We start from the raw sequence: 11,086 nt of genomic DNA, 5'->3' as shown, positions 1-11,086 counted from the left end.
TCACCGATCGATGAAGAAAAGCGAAGGATCACCGGTGTAGAAATTAATAGTGCCTTTCAGGAAAAGAATCAACGATGAAAAAGGCTATGAATCACCGATGGAGTGGGAAGGACAGAGAAGGCGGATCACCGCTGAAGAAGTTGCGATCACAGTAGATTCCTTTGTTGTTGTTCTTTTTCAAAAGAAAATAGTTTTGCACATCTAAGAGCATGAATCCTTCCTCCATGACTCGATTTTCGCTGCTCTTTACTGCGACGAGGAGCATTACGAAATATAGTGTTGAGATTGAAGACTTTTGGCAAGAAGGCAGCAGCTTTGAGTGTGTCGCCGATTACTGAGCCGGGACATGACGATGCCTTCCGTTCGATGATTCCGGAGTTTAAATGCAGGATGAATCTGTTGAATCTAATGGGCCTTAATTGCGTTTGTTTTTTGTGGCAATGGATTTGGAATTGCAATAGGATTTTTAGTAAGAAGAATTTGTTGCGTAACGACGGGGGAGAAACATAAGTTTTGGAAAAAGGCTTGAGAATAGGTATATTCATGTAAATTCTTTGATGCGTTGCCACCTTCTGAGTCTATTCTATGCAGACATCTCATCGAATGTCTGCATACTTCGATTAATTGAATAGATCAAAATCTACCCACCACCGTATGGTTCTTATCAAACAATTGTAATTGGGGTATGAAATGTAGTTGTATGTTGGTCGATTGATGGGGAAATCTATGAATTGGGTTTGGGTTTACATAGAAAATTCACTTAACTAATTGTATGGCTTATCATTTAGCTCTTGTTTAGAATGGGAAGTGCTAACCCACTACTGGAGGATGTCGGCTAATCGATGTTCTGGGATGCTGTTTCTCTGACTTATCATATATATATATATGTTTATCATACTAACTTATAAAGGAAACATATAAATGAAAAGAAGATCATCACCCAAATCGGTCAACTCATCACCGATAGAAACCATATGTTGTATTGATTTAAATACTCTATATACAGTATATTTGTTGGTAACTGTGCACCAATAATATTTTTTAATTTTTGCATAATATATTTTGATATTAACTTTTTTTTAAAAAAAAAATTTATTATTTTGTATTTTAAAAAATTTATTCTTTATAAAATAATATCTATATTGATATATTTTAACTCTTAATTTAATTTTAAAATTATATTATACTAATATAAATATAAATAGAACATAAATATATTTTTTCATGGTTATTGTAAGAACAAGTAGAGAAGCTTTATGAATCGGTCAAAAACATCAATTATATAACAACTATGAAAATTACTTATTTGTATCAATAACAAGTATAAACTATAAATTTAAACAACTAAAGCAGTATCTTCACCCATATTGTTTATGGTTAAAATTGTCACTTTATATGACCATCTGTACTACTTAGTCATATATATATATATATCTTAGATATATCTTATTTTGCCTCTGCATATTCATTCTCCTCAAAACCCTTTCACTTTTGATTTTTCCATTCATCAAAATTAAGACTAAATGGTATCATCAACTTTACAGAAATGATCATTTCCTCTTTTGATTAGATATACGCGTGCGTGAGTGTACGTGTGTAAGATTTTACCTTTGATTTTACTATTCCGATTTTTTTTTTCCTCCAAAAATATAAAATAAAATATCAAATTTTTATTTATTTTATTACACTAAAATTTAATTTTACATTCAAAACATCGCATAACATATATTTATATCACATCAAATAACTATTTCAATTCAAAATTTTACTATTTAAAATCAAAATCCAAAATCAAAACCTCACAAGTAAACCCACTCGGTAATTTTAGGATGTGTTTTTTTAATCTAATTTCAAATTCGATTATTCAAACTCTGTGTTTTCCTAAAAGTAAAATTTGATCTTTGATCTTCAAATATTATTTAAATACAAACTTTAAAGCATAGGTCATCAAATATTATTTAAATGCAAAATTTAAATCAAATCTTCTCGAACTAAATCCAAAGAGTTAAATACACTTTGATCTTCTAAGCACGTACTGAGCAATTTTGAGTAGAGTTGGCAATAGGTCGCGTCGGGTCGGGTTTGGGTCGGTTCTTGTGAGCTTGGAAAATGATTAGAAGAATTAAAGGAGAAAGAAAGAGCATACAAATTCTCATGGTTTTTATGCTCAATTTGTTGTTATGAAAATCTAAAGTGTTAACCATGAAACCCACTCTTAACCATGGGAGTACCTATCATCTAGTAGCCGAAGACAAGCAGCAATGATTGATTTCCTCTACTATACGACCAAGTCAAGAGGCCACTACCTTCCAAGTGTCGCATCAGGATGACGTGGTATATACCGAAACCTCCAAATTGAAAAAACGTGATAGAAAAACAGAAAAAGACACATTCAAAATGATGAGAGTGAACATTATATTGTTCCTTTTGCGGGAGAGGAGGTCACAACAGAGATGGGTGTTTCAAGTGAATCGGGTATCTTGAGTGGTGGACCGGAAAAGGAAAGAAAGAGAAATCAATACCTAAGGTAGGTATGGTGAAGACCGGACCTAGTCTTGTGTCGGGACTAAGCGAGGAACAATACAAAGCCTTAAGGCTATTTTGTGGAAATCAAGGAGCATCCATTAATGACAAACCTTAGTAGAAAACATGGCAAGTAATATAAAATCTGATGGTGAGTGGGTTGTCAACTCTGGTGCTACCGTACATATTACGCATGTGAATGGAAATTCTCCTAAGTTATTTTAGCATATGAACTAATGGTGTCTTAATTTCTGCAGCAAAGACTTTCCAAAAGACAAAAGACATATTTGAGGAAATATCAAAATATGGAAACTCACTCCTTCCATTACGGTGCAAAGGAAAATTAATGTGGAATCTTTTATTCCAGGAATGTGAGTGATATACACTACTGGATAGGGTTGAAGATTGGTAATGTGTGATTTGGAGATCATACTTTAGAGAGAAGAATATTGAGTGAAGCTCTCATCCATCTTTCCATATCGATTCTCTTTAGTTTTGAATGAGTTTTTGACAAAAAAAATTCGCCGGAGAGGTCGAAGGTGTTCGGAATTAGTGGAGTTCCAACCGGAGGGAATGATCAAGCTCTGGAATTCTCTACTGTGTGGTCGTTGTTAGTACGAGGTTGTAGCAACGAGAACCTTAGGAGGTATTTTCCTGGGTTAGCCATGACTAGCATTAGAGTTGAATGAGTTGTGGTTGTTTGTGTCCTTAATCAGCACTGGTTAGTGGAATTCCTCCTGGATTGGTATCCCCCGAATGTAGATTGGTTGATAATCGAACCAGGTCAACAAACACCTTGTCTTATTGCTGTTTTATGTTCTGCATTGTTTTTCATTGTTGAAACGTAGTTATAACTGTGAATAGCCCACGCTTCGGGAGTTGGCCCTTTAAAGTGTTTGAATGTGTTTTGTTCGATAAATCACTTCCCCAACATCTGGTATCAGAGCAGTGTTCTCTAATTCATTGAGTATATCTGGTCACAGTTGCAGATATGAGTAAGGAAGGTCGTTCAACATCAAGACCTCCATTGTTTGATGGGACAAATTACCAAATTTTGAAGAACAAAATGGAAGCCTTTCAGATGCTTCAAGGTGAAGACGTTTCTGATGCTGTTGAGTGTGCATGGTCTCATCCTATGAAAACCATTCAAGATGAAGATGGTGTTACTACTCTTGTGAAGAAACCGAAGAGAGAATGGACGTTGAATGAAAAAGCTGTTGGAATAGCAAACTCGAAGGCCCTATTTTCGATTTTAATGCTGTGGATGAAACTCAAGTGAAGCTTATATCAAACTGAAAAATTGCCAAGGAAGCTTGGGACATTCTGGAAAATGCATTTGAAGGTTCAACGCAAGTCCGAGAATCTAAACTAGATCATGTAGAGACATTGTTCGAAGGAATGAAGATGAATGAGGACGAAACAATCGTTGTTTACTATAATCGCTTTATGGATGTTGTCAATCAAGCAGAAGCTCTTGGAATACGCTTTGAGGAAAAGAGGCTGGTGAGGAAGATGCTTAAAAGTCTCACAAAAAATTTCAGGCCAAAGGTGATTATGCTCGATGAACCACCAAAGCTGAAAAATATGACGTTGGATGAATTATATGGTACATTGGTGAGCTATGAAATGAATTATCTTGAAGATGAAACTCCAAAAAGCCTGGCTTTAAGTGTGGAGGACATGGAGCTGATCGAATCTGATGAGGAAATGGCATTTCTGAGTCGAAAACTTTCGAGGATGATTAATGAGAAACGTGCAGCAAAGATGAAATATGGGAAGCTTCAGAACCGTGGTGGCTATCATGGTGTGAGTACTTCCAGTTCATAACGAAAATACTCTGAACAGAAAGCACCAAATTACAGCAAGCCAAAAGAGAAGTTTGATGGTGGATTCAAGAAGAAGTTCACTGTGTCCCCTAAACCTGAATCTGTCAAAGAGCCAATATGCTATGGATGTGGAGGAGTTGGTCACATCAAGTCTGAATGTCCGACAGTGAAGAAAAGGGAGAAAAGAGCATATCAAGCAACATGGAGTGACAATGATGAAGAGGAAACTGTCTATGTCGAGGAACAAGCTGAAGATGATGAAGTTGTTGCTTTTATGGCCGATGAATCTGAAGCTATTAAAAATGATGGTGCTTCTATTGATAAAGCTTTAGAGGAATCCATAGAACTTGATGCTGATGAGTTGATTGAAGCCTATGAGGAGATGGTGTTAGAGCAAAAGAAATCTGTGGTGAAGAACAAAGAGCTACTTGATACCATCTATCGATTAGAAGCATAGAATGATAAATTAGAAGATGAGATCGAAGTTTTGAAGAAGGATGTTGCTGTTAAATCAACTGAATCAGATGCTTTGAGGAATGAAAATCTGAGACTAAAAGATGAGAATGATCGTCTTCGGAAAGGAAAAGAAAAGTTGGATGAAATACTTTCAATTGGGAAACCTTTTGGTGATCACAAAGGAGTTGGATTTTGTGAATCTTCACACAACAAATCCACTACATTTGTACGGGGTGGTTTGTTAATAGATGTCAAACTTCCACTTCCAGGGAAGAAACCAGCACCTGCTCAGACTCGGAACCAGAAAGGAACAAGAAAAAGAATAAGACTGGAAAGTTCATAAAAAATCAGGTTACTAGAAAACAGTCTTCTCGATCTACTGACTGCAACTACTGCAGACTTCCTGGTCATGTTGTTGAAAGATGTTACAAGTTAATCAAGGATGTAATGAGTGGGAGAAACATTCGATGGCCTACAGAAGGATTGAAGCAGAACATCAAAGTCAGATTGGTATGGATTCCTAAGAAGCATCATAAGCAAATGGAATGTAATGTGATTCTGTCGAGCCAAGAATCTACACGAGTTGATCGATGGTACTTTGATAGTGGATGCTCTCGACACATGACTAACCAAAAAGGGTTGCTGAAAAACCTTTTTGAAGACAGAAGCGGTGATGTTATCTTTGGTGATGGTGCAAGAGGGAAAATCAGTGGATATGGCATTCTTGAGAAAGAAGGAACTCCAAGACTTTCAAAGGTATGCTTTGTTGAAGGATTGAGTACGAATTTGATAAGTATAAGTTAGCTCTGTGATGATAACTTGCATGTAAAGTTTACAAAGGACTCCTGTGAAGTGTATAATGATGAGCAGAAACGAGTCATGACTAGTGTACGATCAAAGAATAACTGCTACTTGTTGGAATACCCGAAGATGGAAGCACTGATCTTGAAGGATGATGAAACCATGTTATGGCACACCAGGTTGGGTCATGTTAATCCATAGAATTTGTTGAGGATCAGTAAACTCGGAGCTATCAGAGGATTACCCAAATTTTCGAAAATGCCCAGCACCACCTGTGGTGACTGTGCTCGAGGCAAGCAGAAGAGAGTTGCTCATCCGTCGTTAGAACAACGTTCAAGCAACCAGTGTTTGGAGTTACTACACATGGATCTCATGGGTCCAGTCGACGTATGTAGCCTTGGGGGTAAGAGATACATTCTTTTCTGTGTTGATGATTTTTCTAGATATACATGGGTGGATTTCTTGCGTGAAAAGAGTGGAGCCTTTGATGCATTTGAAAAATTGAGTACAAGGCTCATGAATGGAAAGGGAAATATCACCAGAAATAAGGCAAGATTGGTAGCGCAGGGATACACACAAATAGAAGGTGTTGACTACGACGAGACATTTGCCCCAGTTGCTCGTATAAAGGCTGTAAGATTGTTGGTGTCTATTGCATGCTCTTTAGGATTCACTCTATTTCAAATGGATGTGAAAACAACATTCCTCAATGGATAGATCAAGGAGGAGATCTATGTCGAACAACCAAACGGATTTGAAGATCCCTTTCATCCTCATCACGTGTATCGTCTAAGGAAAGCTCTCTATGGATTGAAGCAAGCTCCAAGAGCTTGGTATGAAAGACTGTCCAATTTCCTGCTAGAGAAGGAGTGTGTTCGTGGGTCAACAGACAAGACATTGTTCATTAAGCTAAAAGGGGATGATCTGATGATTGCATAGGTTTATGTTGATGACATTGTGTTTGGGTCAACGACTGAGTTCTTGAGAAAGGAATTCATGAGGTTTATGAAGGCTGAATTTGAAATGAGCATGATGGGAGAGCTTAACTATTTTCTAGGCTTACAAGTGAAACAACTGTCTGATGGAGTTTTTCTGAGCCAAACGAAGTATGCTCAAAACATGATTGAGAAGTTCGGGCTTCGTGATGCAAAGGTTGTTAGAACACCCCTCGGACAACACGATAAGATGTCAAAGGATGAAGATGGAAAACAAGTCGATCAGAAATTTTATAGAAGTATGATTGGCAGCTTGCTATACTTAACTGCCAGTCGTCCAGATATTTCATTCAGTGTGGGTGTCTGTGCAAGATTTCAATCGGCACCGAAGGAATCTCATATGAAGGCTGCTAAGAGGATTCTCAGATACATTAAAGGGACAACAGAGCTTGGACTGTGGTACTCGAACAGGTCCAACCTTGACCTTATTGGTTTTACTGATTCAGATTGGGTAGGTTGTTGTGATGACAGGAAAAGCACAACCGGTGGATGTTTTTACATCAGAGACAACCTTTTGAGCTGTAATTCGAAGAAACAAAATTCAGTTACACTGTCCACTGCCGAGGCGGAGTACATTGCTGCTGGGAGCTGCTGTGCCCAACTGATGTGGATTCGTCAGATGCTTAAGGATTACGGAATTAAGCAAAACTCATTCACTCTTCTATGTGATAATACAAGCGCCATCAACATATCTAGAAACCCTATCCAACATGGGAGAACCAAGCACATTGACATCCATTACCACTTCATCAGAGATTTGGTGGAGAGGGGGATCTGTGATTTACAACATGTTGGAACACTTGAGCAGAAGGCGGATATATTTACAAAAAGTCTCGACGGCGATCGGTTTGAACAACTTCGAAGAGACCTTGGTATGTGCTTCTGCGCTAACTGATCTGTATGCATGGGCTTAATAAATTCTCCAATATATTTATATTGATTGGGATATTCTTGGTGAATATTGGAGAATGAAAATAATTTGAAAAGATTCTTTTGAAAAATCCAAAAAGAAGAAGCGTTGCGAAGAGACTTTTATTGAGCAATGGCAAAAGTCAGATTTGATGCCATGGTTGATGTTTTGGTTATGGATTGATTCGACGTGGAGGACATTTCAGTCCTACATTGGATTTTGAAAAATTTCTAGGCCTTGTGTTGTTGCAAAAATCATTGTTGATGCTGCGAAGTTGTTGCTACAACAAATCTGATGTCGAATCAACCGGAGTTGCTGTTGTTGTTTATGTTGGTGCTGCAGCTGATGTTGATGTTGCTGCTGCAAGCATTTTTCAGTGGACCAAATGAGAAGGAATTCGTGAAAATGGAACAAGTGAATTTTTTTGTGAAGCAACTGAAATTCTTGATGATATTGTTGGAACAGTTGCTGGTGACGGTGATGAAGTTGCTACTGCAACCATTTCTCAGCAAATTGAAGGTACTTGTTCTTTTTATCAAATGTTCCCACGAAGGGGGAGTAATGCAGGAAAATGGGAGATCATATTTTCAGGGGGAGTTGCCCAAGTTCTGATGTTGTCTGCTTTGCTGGTTGTTGATTTTATCTGTTGTTACTATTTCCGTTGGAAGTCCGAAGTGATAACAACCATATCATTGTGAAGGCTGTCTGTAACCATTTTATGTTTGTTGGCATGTAATAGTTCGACTCACTCTTGGATGATTGAGTGCGTAAATTCCTGCACTTTTATTCGTGGTTTCATATGCCAAAAAGGGGGAGAATGTGAATGAAAATTCTCCTAAGTTATTTTGGCATATGAACTAATGGTGTCTTAATTTCTACAGCAAAGACTTTCCAAAAGACAAAAGACATATTTGAGGATAGATCAAAATATGGAAACTCACTCCTTCCATTACGGTGCAAAGGGAAATTAATGTGGAATCTTTTATTCCAGGAATGTGAGTGATATACGCTACCGGATAGGGTTGAAAATTGGTAATGTGTGATTTGGAGATCATACTTTAGAGAGAAGAATATTGAGTGAAGCTCTCATCCATCTATCCATATCGATTCTCTTTAGTTTTGAATGAGTTTTTGACAAAAAAAATTCGCCGGAGAGGTCGAAGGTGTTCGGAATTAATGGAGTTCCAACCGGAGGAATGATCAAGCTCTGGAATTCTCTGTTGTGTGGTCGTTGTTAGTACGAGGTTGTAGCAACGACTAGCATTAGAGTTGAATGAGTTGTGGTTGTTTGTGTCCTTAACCAGCACTGGTTAGTGGAATTCCTCTTGGATTGGTATCCCCCGGATGTAGATTGGTTGATAATCAAACCGGGTCAACAAACACCTTGTCTTATTGCTGTTTTATGTTTTGCATTGTTTTTAGTTGTTGAAACGTAGTTATAACTGTGAACCGCCCACGCTTCGGGAGTTGGCCCTTTAAAGTGTTCGAATGTGTTTTGTTCGATAAATCACTTCCCCAACAACGCATCAAGATAACGTGCTTGAAAACCTAATCATGAGTACATTCGAAGAGCCCGTTACCATTCTTTTTAGAGGGAAATGCATGCATATGTTCAAAGAAGGATTACAAGTTGGAGGAGTCCTTATTTCCAATTTCACATGCAACCTTTTATCCATTTGTCTTCTTACTAAATATCTCAATTGGGTAGTGACATTCTTTCCGAATTTCTTTGTTTTGTAGCGCTTGAGGACCAAGAGCTTGATTGGAGGAGGTAAATGTTGCGAGATTCTCTATCAAATGAGGGGAATAAAGGAAGAAAGGAAGACATTGGTTGTCAATATAGATTCATGGTACAAACATCTTGGGCATACTTTAGAGGTTAAGTTATCTTGCATTAGTTTCCTTACTAGTGCTTCCTTAAATCTTAAAGACAGAGCTTTCAATGCTTGCAATAATGCCAAACTTTTCCATTTACCTTTTCCAGTTCGCTCAGTAAAAAAAATACTTGATTTGAGTTAATTCATTTTGATATTAGGGGTAAATAGAGGAAACCTTCATTTAGTTAAGTCCCGCAACGAGCGCAACCCTCGTTTTTTATCGGGGTAAATTATTTTCTCACAATTGTAAATGACCATAGTAGAGACATGTGAGTTTATTTGCTAAAACACAAATTTAAGGCAAGTTCTTGTCTAACTGATTTTTGCAATATGGTTAAAGCACAATTTGGTAAGGGAGTCACAAAGATACAATGTGATAACGGTGGAGAGTTTGTCTTAGACCAAATGAACCAATTTTATGTTATTGAATGAATTGTTTTAGAAACCTCTTATCCTCATACCCCACAACAAAATAGAATATTTGAAAGGAAGCACAAGCACCTATTGGAAATAACATGGGAAATGCAAGTCGAGGCAAGTCATCCCACTACGTTTTGGGGGGAGTTTGTCCTTACAACTACTTATATTCCTAACCGATTTTCATACAAAGTTATAGAGAATGGAACGCCTTATGTAATGCTAATGGATCAGGTCTCCGAATATGATCACATGCATGTTTTTGGATGCTTTGTCTACTACATAAACATAAAAATGAGAGGGAACATATTTAAACCTCAAGGGAGATTCAGGCTCTTTCTTGGCTATCCTCATGGCTCAAAACATTACAAGGTATAGAATTTTGAACAAAGAAAGCTGATCGTAGCAAGAGATGTTAAATTTTTTAAAATTTGTTCCTTTTTACGACATTAATGCCAAAGAATAAAACTCATGATGATGAGTTTTTTCAATATGGTACTTCTATTGTTGAACATAATGATCTCATTATTAATAATGAGGAGAAGAGACTAATGGAATTGACCTCACCGGCATCAACAACACAGTAGAGTCTACTGGAACTATTGATATACAAAAAATTCCAAATGAGGAAGTAGTGCATTATAACTATATGGAGACAAGCCCAAATGAAAATATGCATGAAGCAAACCCTCAAAACGATTCTAATGAAGAAGCCTTTTTGCATGAACCTACTGATAGGGAATAACTTAGATGACCCAGAACTGTACGAGAATATTTGAAAGACTACCAGGTCAAACTTCCCCCTTCGATCAGTTGCACATTACCCGACTTCGATCAAGAAAGTTCCATGTTACATTCTCTTGCCCATTACGTATCTTATGAGAATTTCTCTAACGTTCACACAGGGCCGGCCCTAGGCCCAGGCGGGAGGGGCCCGTTATATATTTATGTTATATATGTATAATTTGTATATATATAATTTATTTGATATATTTAATTATAAGAGTTTGTAGTTTGTTGGCATAGAAACAAGTTTTTAATATTGACGTCTTAAGTTAAAATCCTATATGTTTCAAAAATTTGAAAATATTCTCTGATTCTGTTTTTCATCTAAAAATATTAGAAAATTATTTTTATTTAATTATTTATATTTAATTATAAATAAAAGATTATTATATATATATATATTTTTAGGGGCCTTTTTTGTTTGCCCCGGGCTCTTCGAAAGTTAGGACTGGCCTTGCGCTTACAAAACCTTTTTCTCCGCCATTAACTCTTATG

At 37.1% G+C, this 11,086-nt stretch overlaps 1 protein-coding gene across 1 annotated transcript; it reads left to right on the top strand.

The window, feature by feature from the left end:
* The first annotated feature begins 3,514 nt into the window (after window positions 1-3,514).
* Window positions 3,515-5,807, top strand: LOC127259855 (uncharacterized). Its single transcript, XM_051287466.1, has 6 exons — window positions 3,515-3,739; window positions 3,832-4,327; window positions 4,373-4,758; window positions 4,807-4,940; window positions 5,075-5,561; window positions 5,646-5,807. The coding sequence occupies exons 1-6, from the start codon at window positions 3,515-3,517 to the stop codon at window positions 5,805-5,807; spliced, it is 1,890 nt and encodes a 629-aa protein (XP_051143423.1).
* Window positions 5,808-11,086: the final 5,279 nt, after the last annotated feature.

This window comes from Andrographis paniculata, unplaced genomic scaffold (genome assembly GCF_009805555.1).
Source record: "Andrographis paniculata isolate CXL003 unplaced genomic scaffold, ASM980555v1 Contig60END, whole genome shotgun sequence".
Lineage (NCBI taxonomy): Eukaryota > Viridiplantae > Streptophyta > Magnoliopsida > Lamiales > Acanthaceae > Andrographis > Andrographis paniculata.
The sequence above is the reverse complement of the archived record's forward strand: the minus strand, read 5'-3'. Positions and strand labels throughout refer to the sequence as shown.